The sequence below is a fragment of the Caenorhabditis elegans genome, chromosome X (genome assembly GCF_000002985.6).
Source record: "Caenorhabditis elegans chromosome X".
Lineage (NCBI taxonomy): Eukaryota > Metazoa > Nematoda > Chromadorea > Rhabditida > Rhabditidae > Caenorhabditis > Caenorhabditis elegans.
This window is the reverse complement of record NC_003284.9, coordinates 815,975-834,428: the sequence shown is the minus strand read 5'-3', so window position 1 is coordinate 834,428 and position 18,454 is coordinate 815,975. Positions and strand designations below refer to the sequence as shown.

Genomic DNA, 18,454 nt, shown 5'->3' with positions numbered 1-18,454 from the left:
TTGGAGTTTCGATATAAAAATACAGTCGAAATATAACTTCCCTTATTTTTCAAAATCAAATGTACTTATAAAATGCAAAAATTCTATAAAATCTTCATTTTCATGTTGCCAAAAAATAAATCAATAGCACTACGCGTCAAGAGGAACTAGAGAGAGAGTGGAGGGGCAGAATGTTGAACAGCTGTCCTAAACATAACTAGCTGACTGAGGAGGAACAATAAATTATGAATATTTATTTTTGTAGAAAAACGATAATATTCAATTTATTCAACTTGACAAAGCGAATAAGAACATAATCAAAAATTTTCAGGTTAAAAAATGTCAGTTTTGTCAGTTTTGGGAAAATAGGGTATAATTGTGTTTTAAAGGCTATTGCTGATAGTGAGAAATTATTTTTTAAGACGTTTCAACTTCTAGAAATGTATACCGTATTTCCTCTGTTAGTCTTGCATGCAAGACTAAATTTCAATTGGTCCGTAGGGGTGCCAGACTAACAGAGGAAATACGGGATTTCTAGTATTTGGAGTGTTTCATGAGTTAGAATCAATAAAACCTTCATTTTTACAGCAATATTTTGAAGCTAGTATACATTTTTTAGCAGAATCCTGTTTTGTTTAGAAAACACATAAAAGAATAACAAGTTCATTCATTTACTAATATTGATGGAATTCATTCAAAATGGAAAAAGAGAGAATGCACAGAGAATTCATAATCGAATGCCAGAATTTAAAAGAATAATACATTTTTGAGAAATTATATAATTATTATATTATTAGTCTTGCGAAGCAATGCTTTGACAACTCAGATCTTAGTTTTACAGATAAATCTTGCTAGCAAAATAGACTACATGGAGTGTAATGTTTTTTTGTTATTAAACATATTAAAAGCCAAATACAGATATATTAATTGAAGATACACAGTAAAATATAATTATGTAGCAGGTACAGCAGTTTTCTTGATAATCTTGTACATCACCAAGACGTTGCTATCAAATGCGGCAATTGCAATTGCACTCCCGCGTCCATTTGTGAATTGCGCTCCCATGATGACGTTGGACGGATCGCTGTCAGAGAAACGGTATTCAACCTGAAATTGAGTTTTTGTGTATACCTAAATGTTCTCGACTTTCTGTGAACTAACTTGATAAGCATGTGGTTTTCTTGTGTGAAGCTTCGAAACGATAAAAGTGCCATCCTCGGAAGAAGTCAAGACATATGCGCTTTCCGGTGCGACAGAAACACTATTCACTGGTCTTGAATGAGCATTTATCTGTGAGAAATTATTATAAGCAACATTTTCACAAGCATGAAAATAGAAAAAGTATCGAGAAGAAGCCCGAGTTTTCAGTCATGTTTCCATAAAGGGCTCTTCAAGCACTATGCACTGCATATCTGGGAGTCAGGTACACTGGCTGGTGGTAATCCCAATGGGCTACAATTTAGGCCACGTCCTAGCCGGAGACTGTGGTTGATAGTCTTGGATTACTTCACTTCCCAATAGAGGCTGGATGAACCTAGCGGGGCGAGTCCGGACTCGAACTTGTGACCTCCAGATTGCTAGCGGCCACCATTACCGATTTTTTTTAATTGCCTTGAGGATGACCCACAAGTGAATTTATTGTTTAATCAATCCCGATTGAGCTATCCCAAAGTTTTTCACCTGATTTTCTGTTAAGTTCCGATTCCCTCCCCCTCAACTATTCTTACCTCACACATAAGATCTCCCGTAGTTACCGAATAATACTGAACAATTCCTCTCAAAGTTCCCACGATCACCTGCTTTCTCAACACATTTATTACGTTGATGTGCTGCCTAAAATAAACATTTTACGTCAGAAACTTAGAGTATATTACTTTGTGATAACTCTCGAGTTCACCCCTTTTACGGGTTTTTGCCATATGATCAGTTCTCCGTTCGAATCGGCACTGACAGTTATTTCATCGTAACGACACGTGGCTATGTCCGTGATGGCACAACGATGTTCCTGAAACATTATTTGAAATTGGAGGGGTTTCTTGCACGAAGCCAAGAAATGGGTGGGGGCCCAACTTTCCCATAGATCAAAGCAAGAAGACAGTTTGAATACATTTTCTTTTCAAAGAGATTCTCCACAACTGATTTCTCACTACTTCCATGAAAATGTACCGATAAAATTGTTAGGAATGTTTAAAATATGAAAATTCTGTCAGTGAAATGAGAATTTTCCGTTTTTAGTGACTGCAAATTTACTGCTTTATACACCTTGACTGAGTTTACTGCGCATGAGAGCCTGTTTTCGGTACTCCCCACTAACAAAAATCTACTAATAGAGCAGAACACAACGAGCAGTGTTTTTAAAAAAACTCATTTACCTTGAGGTTTTTACGACTAGAGAAGTTGGAGTCCCCATTGCACATGATGACAACAATCTCGCCGGTATGTGTTCCTAAATGTATGTATTTCCTTAAGCGACATCGGCGTTTCCACCAAACTCACCAACCAATACAGCATTATCGTTACAGGTAACACCTCTACAATACGGTCCTACATCTTTCCCAACCGCGGGGACGTAGTCTCTCAACGCCACACCCAACGCAATTGAGAACAATGGTTTTTGGGTAACTTTCTTGGCGTCGTAAACATGAATAAATCGAGTTGACCCTACGATTACTATTGGAAAGTTTCTTGCGTTTGGATGAACTAGCCCGACCTAAAAACTTGAATAATACCACTGCGAAAATTTTTCATTTAATACCGAAGTGACGTCGATGATTTTCTCGGTGATGGAAACTGGCTCAGATGTTTGGATTGTTTCCCAAGTTACTTCTGTCTCAGCTTTATTGTCCCAACTTCCGATGTGAATCTGAGATTTGTTCTAATATGTAGTGTGAAGAAAAGTATGTTATTTCTGAATTACAAGTACAGCATTAATATTTTCATATCTCACATTTTCAGTTTTAAATTGCTCCTACAATATTGTAACAAATCCATTGGCCTCTGAAGAATGTTCAACCTGACTTTTAGGCGACTAGATTTATAAATTATAATTGTTCACATATGTAACCTGAGGTGCAAAATTGGTGCTCGGATCTCGACACTATCGGAAAATTATTTAATGACGGTTTTTTTTTCGTTTTGCAGTATTTTTCCAAAATAAAAATAGTGAAGAGTGAAAATTGCCGTACCCCCTCACATTGTACTTTCTTTTTCAAAAAAGCCTTAAACTTCTAAGACAGTATTTGAGTGGTTATTTCGTTATGTCGAATTAAAGAATACACATAAATCATCTCAAAGCAATCAACTTATGGCAAAAAAACTTTGAAAAAATTGCATACTAATTTAAAGGTGTTTAAAGTGAAGTACTAATAGATGGCTATGTTATAATGTTAAACTTATTGTTTGATTATCATTTCTGAGTACCTTACTTAATAGTGATTCACTACAAATAGTTTTTCCTGATTTCCAGTCAAGCATACTTTATCAAGCAAGTAACTGTGATCCGTAACGTTTCAAAAAGCTCTCTCAGTATTTAATTTGGGCTTCTGAGACCATAATTATGTTTAAGCAAAAACAGAAAACAATCTGTTAGTTATAGTTTTTCGAAAAACATTTTTAAGGTACGTCAGAATACCCTATTATTCTGAAACATTCAAAACCTGATAGAAGGATCTGTTTACGTTCCTCACAGATTTTTGATTGATATGAGCAACAGCTTAAAGAATAACTAACTATTAACACTCTAATCAGTAGCTATAGCAACAAAAAAGGATTAGCACATTGTGCTCATTGAGCATCAAAACAACTTACATTATTAGATTGGATGACTGCCACGTAGGTAATATTTCTAGTGTCCAACCAGCAAACAGCCAGATTTGATGGCCATGGAGACACTGTACCTTGTGGAAGAGCGACTTCTTTCACTTTCTCAAACATTCTTGCAAACCGCGGCTAACTAGCTTTCTCTCTCTCAGTGATAACCGGTTCTAGAGGTTGTCTTTCAGCACACAAACTAGTGGAAGGTAACCATGGTGATTGCGAGAAAACGGCCGGTGCGTTAGCTGACAAAACGAGAAAACCAGTGGGCTGTTATTAAGTCTTGGGGTTTCTAGATTTTTTCGCTCTCCGTTTTCTGTCCAAGAAATTGTATGTTTTCGAGCAGGTGAAACGGCTCGAAATGGCATGGGAAATGTGTATAGCAGTACGTTACTGGAAATGTACATAGAATACAACTACAATCAAATGTATTAGGAAATGGCTGGAAACACAATATTTTCAATTGATAGAAAATTTGTCATTGAGATTTTTGCAACGTGATGTTCAACTTTGTCTATCGGGATTGTGAAAACATGAACGAATTTGCATGCAATGAGCACACAGAGATTCGAAAACGGTGATTTTCACTTGTGATACATGATGTGCTCATCTGGAATGAACTGTGTTTTGAACCCAATCTGGAGCAAAACATTTAGCGAAAAAAAAACAATGTTCGACTTCTTGAATACTAAACAAAAAAGAATAGTTATGGCTTATGGCCAAAATTTTTAAAAATTAATTTTTCAAATAAAACGTGAGTTATTTTTCAATTCTCCGGGTTAGGAAAATCCTACTTTTAAGCAAAAAAAATTGTTATCACGTTATATTTTTAAAAAAAGTATGAATGAAACTTTTAATTTATTTTCAAAATATGGGTTATAAGTTCCGAAAAATTAGTATTGTAGCTCCATATTTTCAATTAAACAAATTGTTTTAAAAAATTACATCTCTAAAGTTTGTCAGAAACTACTTTCTATGCTTGCTGAAAAAATAAACTTTCCCATAATTTTCCACTGCAAATAGTTCAGTTTGAAACAACCTAACCGCTTTGAAAGCAATAAGGTTAACTATTTTTTATTAGAATCATCTTGTAGATTGAAAAAATGAACACAGACCCCTTTTCCATTTCAACTTTTGAAGTACTTCTGCAAAGCTACAATGCAATTTGCTTCTAATTAGTTTTCGATTTCCCGCGTTCTCAAACCAATCAAGTTCGAATTGTTTACTTGGTGTTCCCATAGAAAGTTCAAAAGTTCATTTTATTTTCCCGTATAATATGTACACTTCTCTCGGTCAAAGGAAAAGAGAACGCATAAGTGCCATCATTCCGAAGAAGGTCACCGTGATTGTTCTTTCGACAGGACAATAACTTTTCTGGATAAAACGGGTCTAAATAGGTTGGAATCTTGCAATAATCTTGGCGGTAGAAAATAAAAACACGGATTTTTCTGATTTTCCAACCACTTTTTTATCTTGCCACAGTTGCTATAATTTTCAGAATCTCGAAAATGGTTTCGGCAGTTTTACTCGAATTAAAAAAGTCACCAAACTATAGAGAAAAATCCACAAAAATTATATATGGGGCACGACAGAAAATGCACGCTATGCAATTTGCAATATTTTCAATGATTATTTTATCGAATTATTATTTTCACGGTTTTTCTTCCATAAAACATAAAACATACCAAAAAGAGGTTTCCTTCTACTACCTTATTATAGATGACTACAGTTACTGCACAGGTGTCTTTTTCTCAGATTACAATCTCAATTGGTGTCATCGACATAGCCTTTTACTTTTTCTGGTGGTTGACACTGTCTTACCAGATTTTTGAGCTACAAGGCAATTTGGAGAAATTTTTTTTCTATTTTTTTGTTTCAGTTCACGTTTGACTTTTTAGAAATGCGGTTTTACTTTTTTTGAAAATCTAGCAGTTATAGGATACCTCTCCGATTTATCCCAAAAAGTTGCGTTAATCATGGAAAGTATCACCCACAATTTCTAAATTTATAGGCAGGTTTCAAGCCAGCCTAGATTTCAATAATTATTGTAACTTACTGAGAGATAAAGCATAGTTTTTAAATGCTTTAGTGGTTACTTTTAAATTTTTATCTATTCGTCTTTTTTTGATTGAAATATCAATTTGTAGCGGTGGCAGGCTGTTAAGTTTAAAATTTAGTAGCAGCTGTTTTCAGTTGTGTTAGTTTTCACTAAAGTTGAAAATTGCTCGTAGTTTGATTTTTTTTGTGACTTTAGTTTTATTTTCACGTGTTTTCATATAATGAGTCATCAAACAACACAAGACATTTTCTATGAAATTTATGAGACCTGATATTTCAAGCCGTTTCTGAGAGTTATTTACATATTCAAATTATTGAATCCTGATTGCTTCTGTATATTTTGTTCAGAATTTTTTTTCAGATTGTTCTAAAAACTATCGGGGAACTATCGCAACTTTTACCACAAAATTATTTTGGAACTTTTTTACTATTAGTGACAGTGAGATCTACCTTGGGATTAGGTTAAGATAATTAGGATAATTAGAATAAATGAAGATAACGAATAACATATGTGGAAGGTAGATCAAACATGATCTTTGTAAAAAATTGCGATACTTGTTTCACTGTAGTAGTTATAGCGTCTTTTCTCCGTTTGACCTTTGGATTTTGCACCCAATTGACATGTATTTTTTTCAACTGATGTGACGTCACATTTCTCATGGGCACGATTTTCCCGCACTTTGGGACCTGAGAGAGACGGACTATAGACGATGCACTCTATCAGTTTAAATTTCAAGAAAATTGAATTCTTGATAGAACCCAACTACATTTCCGTGTTGTACCCTTATGCCTACTGCCATCTTCTTTTTTTCTGCCAGCAACAAGTAAAAACAGAAGAATCGAGTCAAGATATGCGCAACGGGGATACACAGACAACGAAATTGTGTCAGAAATAGTGAAGGCATAGAAGAGGCCAACCGGGTACGCGTGGCTCCTCTTCAGCACTTTCTCTCTCTCTCTCTCGCCCTTTTCCATCTAACAGCTTTTTTGCTTTTCTATGTTTGTGTGTCGTTTGATTATAAATTAGGTGTGCTTTTGAGGAAAACATTGGATTGAAAAGAACCTTAGAGATTGATCAGGCGGGAGGAGGAATGAAAATGAAACATTAGAGTGGAAATAGTATATTTTTTCAAAACACAATCATATCAGATTTTTGTTATAAATTAATGAATAGTTTTTAAATCCCCATTTCTTAAAGAAAATTTTATGAATGCTCCACATATCTTATATGCCTCTGTAAACATTTTAAAATTCCGTGTTCACAAGTTTAGAGTACAAGAAAAGTGTCTTCAATAAAAATTGAACTTTTTGTTTCTGCTGTGATATCTTTCACGATAAAATCTTTTGAAAAACCATCGCTTTTATAGTACTAGAGGTGTTAATAATTGACGGTTTCAAGGCTAAGATCACGCGATTCTTTAGTTGAATTTGTTTTTTGATTGTTTGGACTGTGAGATTGTAATTTTTTTAATCTTGTAAGTTTTTGTGCAATGAAAAATGCCTTAACGACTTTCATATAAATTTCTCTTATTCCTCTTGTTTAAAATGTCTACCACAAATTTTTAACAGTTATAACTAAATTGGGCAAAATTTGTTATTTCAACTTTACAAAAAAAATTTAACTTTTTTTGAATACTCTCTGTAGACGCGGTTTTTTTTTCAGAATTATGGTGGCCACCTTTTCAATAAAAAAAAATTATCTGAAAAATGCCATGGTCTCTCTGACCTTCGGCCCACATTGTATCTACGGATTTCATTCAAATATTTGCGGTTTTTTTTGACCGCTTGATCAAACTAATGAACTTTCATCAATGCAAACAAAATTTTTTCGCCAAAAGCAAATGACTAGCCAACTTTTTTTTTCTGTTTATGTTCAAATAGTTCAGTGGTTTCTTGTTAATTAATTATGACACAGTTTTGGTCACAAAATTTGAGCGTTTTTTTCGCTGAAACAATTGCACAAATCTAATACAAAACATTCTGATATCACACGCATCAATTTGGCGAGATTTCAAAAAATCAAACTGAGATGAGACCAGTGAAAACAAAAAATATATATGAGTCATCTAGAAAGTGATCTATACATTTTGTAGATCTTTTTTTAAAAATTGTGATGTTTGAGTACTTACAATGTAGGTCTACCACTTATTTTTTCTAGTTAGCTCACTATTTTATGCTTAGCATAGGTCAAACTACCCTTATAAAAAAAAACAATTATTTAGGTAAAAACGCTTGAAGTTCTTTTTTTCCTTTGTTTTGCACGAGAGGTTTTTTGTAAGTTTCTTATCAATCTCTTTTTTCAGTAAAAAAAGATCAAAACATCAAACCGAGGTCATGTGCACTCTCTTGTAGCTCTCTACTTGTTCCCTCATTATCTTATTCCCCCCGTCTTCTCACTTGTTGGTCCAACTACGCTCAACTTATCGATTCTTTGCAGCGAGCACTGCCACCTCAACACACTTTTAGCAATGAAATAGTGTGCTGGGCGAAGAGACGCAGACACACGTACGTAGTTTAAGAGTGAGCGAGATAGAGTGTGCGTAACGAGAAAAAGAGATAGAAGACGAAGAAACAAGTAGTGGTTTGGTTTCGATCTTTTTTTTTTAATTTGGGATATTTTTATTTTTATTTTCGAATTGTCAATTATTATTATTAATAGACTGTCAAAAATTACTTTTAATACCCCGTATTTGAACACGTTCTTTTTTTTATTTCTCTTAAATTGATTCCAAACAAGTTCCTATTAACACAATTCTTTTCAATTTTCTTTTCGAAATCATAATATTTTTTAAAAGTTAAATCTGTGGTTTTTTGGTTTTCCTTTCTGAATATGTTTTTACTGAAAACACCAAAAAATCTTGACAGTAGCTCAAAATATCAAGCTTTACAATTAAAGTTTTTCTCAACTTTTTTTTTCCCCTATAAACACAATCTCCCTTTATTCCCAAAAATACCACGAAACATGATATTTCAAAAAAAAAAGACAAACAGGTTTATACCACAGTTTGTACCTTTTATTGTCCATGCTGGTATTGTATTTCCTACTTCTTTGCCGCCCGGTTTTTCCTTGTTGTTTTAATTTTATTCCAAAACTCAATTTTACAGGTAATCAAATTGTAAAGGAAAAATATTAATAGTCAGAGTACACATAAATGGGTGATCATCATAATTTAACGGGTGAGTTTTTGTTTTATTGAAATTACTTTATTTTCGGAATGTTATTTAAAAAAAAGTTACAGTTTGAATAAAAAAACAGGATCTTCTGTTTCAGTTTTGAAAAAAAAACCAATTCCATAGTCCATATCCCAACTTACAGGCCTTCCCGGTACCTCCATCCCGCCACAGTTCAACTATTCTCAGCCCGGTACCAGCACCGGAGGGCCGCTTTATGGTGGAAAACCTTCTCATGGATTGGAAGATATTCCTGATGTAGAGGAATATGAGAGGAACCTGCTCGGGGCTGGAGCAGGTTTTAATCTGCTCAATGTAGGAAATATGGCTAATGGTGAGTTTAAATAGTAGCTATAGGAGTGAAGTGTTTGGAGTGTCGTGTTGGATATAAAATATCAATTAAAATAGATTCGAATTATTCAGAAAATCGCTTATTTTGGTAGTAGAACAAATGTTGATAAGTTAACAGACATCTTCTTTTTCCAATTAGTCTTGCACCCGAAGTGACTAGTTGGAAAATAGCCTTGCAGTTTCTATTAATTTTGTACATACTAATCTAGTACATTTCTAGAGAAAATTTTAGTATTTTAAGGTGGCAACGAGTAGTGCGGAACTCAAAATTCTCTTACATTCTCTTATATCTACTTACATTGAAAATTAATTTTGCACTCAAAAAATACCAAATAAAAAATAGGGTACTTGTTCCCGCTATTTTTGAAATTAATCAATTTTTCATTAATTTATCTATTTAAATTAAACTTGATATCTATTTTCTTCGTTGGGCTCAGGAATGGTAAATACGAGTTTTATAAGTTTTTATTTTATAAGTTAAAAAATTAATTTCTAAAATAGCGGAAGCATAATACACAAGTACCAAAAATAGTTATACATGCAATTTTGTCCATAGAATACTCTGAAACAACCTTGGTATTAGCTGCAAAACTGCAACATTATCAATTTAAAAAGGTATTTCTAATTGCAAATAAAATCGTAGCATTTCTAACAGTTGCCTAATTCTCGCTTTCTATTTTCAAATTTCAATTTTTTTTAAACTTTCAAGTAATGCAAACTCTGTAAAACACTGAAATCTAGTGAAAACCAAATCAATTTCCCTACGTGATTAGTAGTCGTGGTGTATGGTGGTTTGTGTTGGTTTGATATGCTTATTTTCCTTTTTGTTTTAAAAACCTTCCCCGTTTTGTTGCTTTTTAAATTTTACATTTCAAACTGAAATTCAGAATTTAAACCAATAATCACATTGGACACGAAACCACCTCGTGATGCCAACAAGTCATTGGCATTCAATGGCGGGTTGAAGCTAATCACTCCGAAAACTGAAGGTAAATAACGTCGAACATAGTAGTATAGCTTGAAAATAAAAAAAAACGTTGAATATGATGCATAAATGGTGCAATAGAAGGTTCAAAAGAATTTGTTGCCAACAAAAAATCTAAAATTTCAACACGAACCTCATGATGTTTACCGTCTGGCAGTCACTAACACACGTATTGATAAGCGAATTGTTGCCAAATTTCGTTGCTTATCAAACCTTATTTCTCTCTGACCATGAAGCTAATAGCAACTTCTCTTCTAGTTCCCGACGAGCACACACCGATGATGTCACCAGTGAATACAACTACAAAGATTCTACAACGGAGTGGTATTAAAATGGAAATCCCGCCATATTTGGATCCAGACAGTCAGGATGATGACCCGGAAGATGGTGTCAACTACCCGGATCCAGATTTATGTAAGTGGCAAAAAAAGTGTGAGCAAAAGAACTTAATATATTTTCAGTTGACACAAAAAACACAAATATGACCGAGTACGATTTGGATGTGTTGAAGCTTGGAAAACCAGCAGTAGATGAAGCACGGAAAAAGATCGAAGTTCCCGACGCTAGTGCGCCGCCAAACAAAATTGTAGAATATTTGATGTATTATAGAACGGTAAATACTTAAGTTTGTAGTACTGATTACAATATTGCATTTTCAGTTAAAAGAAAGTGAACTCATACAACTGAATGCGTATCGGACAAAACGAAATCGATTATCGTTGAACTTGGTCAAAAACAATATTGATCGAGAGTTCGACCAAAAAGCTTGCGAGTCCCTGGTGAAAAAATTGAAGGATAAGAAGAATGATCTCCAGAACCTGATTGATGTGGTTCTTTCAAAAGGTACAAAATATACCGGTTGCATTACAATTCCAAGGACACTTGATGGCCGGTTACAGGTGAGATCAAAAAAAATTTCTAGGACACATTTTGAGCCTATAGACATTAAATTATGATCTTTCAACGAACCTACGCTAGATAAATGATCCGACTTTTAAAAGTTTTGGAATTTATTTTGAGACGTTTCATTATGAAACTTGTATTAGACCAGCTTATGATATCAAAGTACCCACAAACTCCATACAAATTACAGGTCCACGGAAGAAAAGGTTTCCCTCACGTAGTCTATGGCAAACTGTGGAGGTTTAATGAAATGACAAAAAACGAAACGCGTCATGTGGACCACTGCAAGCACGCATTTGAAATGAAAAGTGACATGGTAGGTGAAGTAAGTGTGAATTGTTTCATTTTTCCTTTGATGTGATGTGGCACATGTTAGCTTCTTCCCTTATTCGGTTAACTCTGTGACCTTTGTTTGATTAAGTTGATTGCCTAATGTTGAGAAGATGTGACTTTTAAAAGTTTTAATATGAATATTAGGCCTTACAGGTATGCGTGAATCCCTATCACTACGAAATTGTCATTGGAACTATGATTGTTGGGCAGAGGGATCATGACAATCGAGATATGCCGCCGCCACATCAACGCTACCACACTCCAGGTCGGCAGGATCCAGTTGACGATATGAGTAGATTTATACCACCAGCTTCCATTCGTCCGCCTCCGATGAACATGCACACAAGGCCTCAGCCTATGCCTCAACAATTGCCTTCAGTTGGCGCAACGTTTGCCCATCCTCTCCCACATCAGGCGCCACATAACCCAGGGGTTTCACATCCGTACTCCATTGCTCCACAGACCCATTACCCGTTGAACATGAACCCAATTCCGCAAATGCCGCAAATGCCACAAATGCCACCACCTCTCCATCAGGGATATGGAATGAATGGGCCGAGTTGCTCTTCAGAAAACAACAATCCATTCCACCAAAATCACCATTATAATGATATTAGCCATCCAAATCACTATTCCTACGACTGTGGTCCGAACTTGTACGGGTTTCCAACTCCTTATCCGGATTTTCACCATCCTTTCAATCAGCAACCACACCAGCCGCCACAACTATCACAAAACCATACGTCCCAACAAGGCAGTCATCAACCAGGGCACCAAGGTCAGGTACCGAATGATCCACCAATTTCAAGACCAGGTACGTATGATTTAAAAAAAAAACAGTTGTTGTAAGGAGAAAAAGTTATTCTGACAGTAGGCATGAGGGTTGAACTAGAGGGACGCCGCAATTGCAAGAATTGTCGATTGCCGAAAATTTCCGACTTTGAACGGATGTCGGCAGGATGTGCCGGTCCGCTGTCAGGGTGGGCGGCAATTGCCGTTTGGCAATTTTTTTTGTCCACAAATTCAGCAAATCGCCGGAAATTTTCGATTCCGGCAATTAGCCGGTTTGCCGATTTGACGGAAATTTTAATTGAAGCAATTTGCCGATTTGCCGATTTGGCTGAAAAAATCGTTTGCCGCTCACCCCTGGTTTGGTGTTCCAGCCGAGAGCTAATAATTTTAGTCACTCAGCCACACAATACTGCCACCTATCAAGGCATGGATTTACAAAGGTTTAATATCTCCAGGTGTCAAACCAGAAACGGCAAAATATTATTTATGGGTACCTCATTATATAAAGGGGTAGAATATAAGTAGGCGGACAGGTGCATAGCCAATTCCCGCAGTTTAATCCTTTTTGGGATGTCCATTAACAGAGCCTTATTTGAATTTTTCTATTGGATTTTCGCCCTTTTCCGATGAAAACGAAGCGTTTTCAAACTTCACTAAAAGTGCAGCTTTTACAATTTTGACTAAATTGCTCTAGAATTAAGTATGAAAAAATTTTATGAATAGTATTGAGAGTTCATATTCTTTCGCAAAATAATCAAGAAATCTCTGCAGGAAATTTAATGTTAAGTTTAATCCTTATACATAAATTCTAATATAAGTACTTGATAATAACGAGAAAGGATGAAGCCCCTCAAATATTTGCCTTTTAAATTTGCACGTAGGTTTGAAAAGGCATCAATTTTGCAAATTTTTTTTTCGATAAACATTTTGCAGTTTTTTTATTTTAGATCTCATCAAAATATCTTCTTCTGGTAGACACATGTAATTTATTTGAAATTGATTGGAAAATGCCAACTTACAACATTTTGAAAAGGTGTCCTGCCAATTTCATATCAGTTATCAGATTTATTTTCTAAAAAAATAGCCAAGTTGAGACCACGAGGCGTATGATTATAGTTGTATAGTCGGTGATTTATTGCATAAAGAAGTTGGTTTAAAAGCAGTGATTTTGATTCTCAAAACTCATTTTTTTAGAGATTTTCTACAGCCGCTTTGCGAACAATTTTACTTTTCATCATACATGATACATTTTTTTGTCGCCTTTTCAGTTCATTCCTAAAATTTGTAAAACTTGAAGTAAACTCAATTACAGTGTTACAACCATCAACAGTCACCTTGGACGTGTTCCGTCGGTACTGTAGACAGACATTTGGAAATCGATTTTTTGAAGGAGAAAGTGAACAATCCGGCGCAATAATTCGGTCTAGTAACAAATTCATTGAAGTAAGTATTTCTAATATGTAGCTACTATGTACGTGTCACTCAAGATTGACAGCTTATCGCATATAAGTTGTGTCGATAAGGTGCCAAACAAAATATTGAATTTAATGTCACTTTTTGCTTTCTGAATCATCAAACAAACGATTTTTGTTTTTCATTCAAGAATATTGTGTTTTTTCTAGGAATTTGATTCGCCGATTTGTGGTGTGACAGTTGTTCGACCGCGGATGACAGACGGTGAGGTTTTGGAGAACATCATGCCGGAAGATGCACCATATCATGACATTTGCAAGTTCATTTTGAGGTTCGTTCTAGTTTTCATGGAATTAAAAGCCAAGTATTTTTTAGGCTCACATCAGAAAGTGTAACTTTCTCAGGAGAGGGGCCAGAAGTTAGTGATTGTAAGTTTCTTTTTTTTCTCTCTAAAGTTCACTTTAAAAAATCGTGTTAGTGATTGAAAACAAAATGAGTAATTATGTATTATACCCCGCCAACATAAAATTAAATTAAATTTTCATTCATAACTTTATTTAAATTAAACGTGATATGGATTATCTTCTTCAGATTTAGAAATGGTTATCATCAAGAAATCTTCCACACGTTTTCATGCTTTATTTCTTAAAAACTTTCATTTAAAACGACGGGGATATAATACATAAATACCCAAAAATGTAAAAGATCAAGTAAATTTAAAATGTTCACAACATAAAAAAAAACTGCTTGCTTTTTTCAGTGAACGAAAAATGGGGAACAATTGTGTACTATGAGAAAAATTTGCAAATTGGCGAGAAAAAATGTTCGAGAGGAAATTTCCACGTGGATGGCGGATTCATTTGCTCTGAGAATCGTTACAGTCTCGGACTTGAGCCAAATCCAATTAGAGAACCAGTGGCGTTTAAAGTTCGGTAAGTAAATCTGAAACTTATTGATATATTATAGAACATAGGTACAATTTTTTTTACAATCCAATTTTTTGGGCAATGACAGTATCAGGGTAACAATCCAATCCAAATTCGGAAATGTTGTTCGATAGTTTCCAGCTTATGAATTTTCTAACTAAAGAAATAACACAAATTTTTAAAGCTTTTGAACCATTGAAATGTTTCAGTAAAGCAATAGTGGATGGAATTCGCTTTTCCTACAAAAAAGACGGGAGTGTTTGGCTTCAAAACCGCATGAAGTACCCGGTATTTGTCACTTCTGGGTATCTCGACGAGCAATCAGGAGGCCTAAAGAAGGATAAAGTGCACAAAGTTTACGGATGTGCGTCTATCAAAACGTTTGGCTTCAACGTTTCCAAACAAATCATCAGAGACGCGCTTCTTTCCAAGCAAATGGCAACAATGTACTTGCAAGGAAAATTGACTCCGATGAATTATATCTACGAGAAGAAGACTCAGGAAGAGCTGCGAAGGGTAATTTTGAGTGTAAGATTTTGTTTGAAGTTATAAAAATATATTCAGGAAGCAACACGCACCACTGATTCATTGGCCAAGTACTGTTGTGTCCGTGTCTCGTTCTGCAAAGGATTTGGAGAAGCATACCCAGAACGCCCGTCAATTCATGATTGTCCAGTTTGGATTGAGTTGAAAATCAACATGTTAGTTTTTTTTTTTCAAGGCCCTTGTGGTCCCATCAAAATTTTTGAAAGTTGGCTAACTACCTTTTGGGCCCTAGGACCGCCAGAATAATTTCTTAAATTTACGGGTCTTATTATCAAGCTTCGGTACAAGCATAATATCGCGCAGTTTACAATTCATGTATAGATTGAAAAACAATATTTTTTACTCTTGAAACTAAATTTTGTTTCGAATTTCAACATCGACAGCTTATAGTTGCCGTTTGACTCATTTAAAAACTATCATCTGAAAAATATTTGCTAATTGTTCTCTATCGTTTTGAGTTGATTGTTTATGGATATGCCTCTCGCCTCATTTCTGCACTACATCGAGAAGTAAAAGACTTGGTTTTTACAAAAAATAGTGTGAGAGACGATTTTTCAACGCGCAGCAGGCGGAAGCCCGCCGCAAGACGGGCATGGCAGGCGTTCTTGCGCCCTAAAGTAAAATAATCGGGGTACTAAAACTCCTATTACCTGAAATACGGTATGTTAGTAATCTAAAGTAGTTTTATAAAAAATCCCATGTTCATTAAAAAAATCCCAATGTGTAATTTCAGTGCCTACGATTTCATGGATTCAATCTGCCAGTACATAACCAACTGCTTCGAGCCGCTAGGAATGGAAGATTTTGCAAAATTGGGAATCAACGTCAGTGATGACTAAATGATAACTTTTTTCACTCACCCTACTAGATACTGATTTAGTCTTATTCCAAATCATCCAACGATATCAAACTTTTTCCTTTGAACTTTGCATACTATGTTATCACAAGTTCCAAGCAGTTTCAATACAAACATAGGATATGTTAACAACTTTTGATAAGAATCAAGTTACCAACTGTTCATTGTGAGCTTTGAGCTGTATAGAAGGACAATGTATCCCATACCTCAATCTTTAATAGTCATCAGTCACTGGTCCCGCACCAATTTTTTCGATTCGCATATGTCATATATTGCACCGTGGCCCTTTTTATTGTAACTTTTAATATATTTTCTTCCCAACTTGTGAATATGATTGATGAACCACCATTTTGAGTAATAAATGTATTTTTTGTGGACATCATGTTTAAATAAAGAAAACATAGGCAGTTTGTTAGGAGTTAAGTACACTTTCTGGTAAACTTAATGCCCCTTAAACTTAAATTACAGACAGAGAACTTATAATTTTCAATAGAGAAAAAAACAGACTTTCAGCGATCGGAACTCACACCAGCTACTCAACTACGCCTTTTTTGGTAAATCTTCTACAATAAGAGCCGAAGGTTCAAAAACGTAGTAAGCGTTTATTGAGTGAATAATACAGATATTACACAAAACTTATGACAACTTGCTTACAATTTGTGGAAAACAGTAAACTTCATCGGAGCAGACGCGCGAGACAACTTTTTGACAATGGTTTTTGTGATGTTGCTACCAGATAGCGCCGGTTCCGAATAGAAACGTTTATCTAAATTTTAATTAATTTGATCTTAAATTTAAGTTTACGAGCTTACCGTTGTTAAGAACTCCCAAAGCTTGATTCATCGCTTTCATTTGATGACTGAAGCCACAATCAAACGAGAAAGAGCTCATCTTTTTTGTAGAAGAATTAAGTGGCGGAAAATGATCAATTGGCACTTGGAAAATCATTTTTCTTGAAAATGTTGAAGAATAAAAGAATATAAAATTCTGCAGATTAATATTCTTCTATTCTTAGCCCATCTTTAATACTGGAATTTGGAACGAGTTTTGAAAAAATTTGACGGAACAGTGATGTAACTTGCCATAAGGACATAAGAAACGTCGTTAAACCATTCAAATAAATTGGATACGGTAATGGTCAATGCGAATCTGGGCGATTTTTGGAAACTCGATCAAAGATGATGAATTCAGGTTTTTGGGGCGTATAACATCAGCGTCAATTTCAGCAAAAATAAAATTATAAGGATTTGCGAAAATCATGAGTTTTGAATTTCAGATCATGTATAATGTCTGAGTAAAAACTTTTCACTTTGGCAGGAATGTTTCCAGGCAGCATAGTAATCAAGTTTACCATGCCACTCCTAAAACTCAAGCATATGCCGAATGTGAGCGGCCATTTCTTAACTCTGTTTATGTCGGCTGCATATGTGTTACTGAAGTATGTTATGGTTATGTATTCGAAGGCCGAACAAGGAGAGAAGACGAGTAGTTTATTACATTACTAAATTAAGGAATGATTAAGTTAGTTCATAGAGTTCACGTTGCACGATCTTCTTAGCCACGTCGTGGGTCAATACACGTTGATACCCAACAGTTATGACGTCATCAAAAAGGTCTCTGCGAGCACTTCACTTGGCAACTCATCAATCCTACATTACTTCAGTCAACTTATTGGCAAATTAATCAAAATCAAAAAAGGACGTGAGAATGAAAAGAAGATCTCCGAGAATCGCGGGAATTTAGACACAGACTTCTCAACTGATTTTGCATGGTTAAGAACGTGCTGACGTTACTTTTTCTGTGAAAAAAATTAGCGCATTGTTTGTAGATCAAACCGTAATGGGACAGTCTGACACCAAGTGCCCCACCTTGATCTCCCGAACTATAGCCGGCCCAATTGGCCATTTCATTTATTTGTTTAAATCATAATTTTCACGTTTCTTCCTCTTTCCGGTGTAACTCTTATCTTGACAAATAAGCATTAATATTATTTATCAAAAACACAAAACTAATACAAATTTCTTCCGTTTCTTCCTTAGTCATCAAGCTATTTTCTAACCCCCACGCCATGTCATTATGGAAAATGTCAATTTCCATAAGAATTTGAGCAGTTTTATGATTCACCTATTTTGTACGTTACAAGGCACATTCCAAATGAGCTAGCCTGCGTGATAAGTGATAAGGAGGCGGTTGATAACGCCCCGTTTTACCATTTTAAGTGTTTCAGACCGTTAATGTCGCTATACAACTATTATTTATTTAGATAATAGTGATTGGAACGGCTCAGTTTTTCTCATTTTTTAGTTTCAGTGTTTTATATTCAAATTA

General features: G+C 35.1%; 2 protein-coding genes across 10 annotated transcripts; one reads left to right on the top strand and one right to left on the bottom strand.

Annotated features, from left to right (window-relative positions):
• Positions 1-632: 632 nt before the first annotated feature.
• On the bottom strand, positions 633-5,526 carry wdr-54 (WD repeat-containing protein 54 beta-propeller domain-containing protein). The gene is made up of 8 exons (NM_001374943.1): positions 3,787-5,526; positions 2,735-2,842; positions 2,476-2,689; positions 2,352-2,425; positions 1,854-1,984; positions 1,707-1,812; positions 1,141-1,269; positions 633-1,086 (listed from the first exon to the last, which is right to left on the bottom strand). Exons 1-8 carry the CDS (start codon positions 3,910-3,912, stop codon positions 931-933), a joined length of 1,044 nt encoding a protein of 347 aa, NP_001362010.1. The 5' UTR covers positions 3,913-5,526; the 3' UTR covers positions 633-930.
• Positions 5,527-8,953: 3,427 nt separating this feature from the next.
• On the top strand, positions 8,954-16,507 carry daf-3 (Smad protein daf-3; the record flags this gene model as incomplete). 9 transcript variants are annotated; one of them, NM_075760.6, is made up of 15 exons in its annotated part: positions 8,954-9,027; positions 9,167-9,355; positions 10,260-10,361; positions 10,616-10,771; positions 10,819-10,970; positions 11,017-11,256; positions 11,451-11,576; positions 11,747-12,407; positions 13,698-13,828; positions 14,008-14,129; positions 14,174-14,226; positions 14,559-14,730; positions 14,934-15,240; positions 15,289-15,425; positions 16,004-16,507. In NM_075760.6, 15 exons carry the CDS (start codon positions 9,003-9,005, stop codon positions 16,107-16,109), a joined length of 2,679 nt encoding a protein of 892 aa, NP_508161.3. The 9 variants fall into 9 exon arrangements, with proteins under 9 accessions (NP_508161.3, NP_001300342.1, NP_001300343.1 ...); NM_001313412.4 differs by having other exon boundaries at positions 9,003-9,027; positions 11,451-11,585; positions 16,004-16,109; NM_001313413.4 differs by lacking the exon at positions 10,260-10,361 and having other exon boundaries at positions 11,451-11,585; positions 16,004-16,496.
• Positions 16,508-18,454: the final 1,947 nt, after the last annotated feature.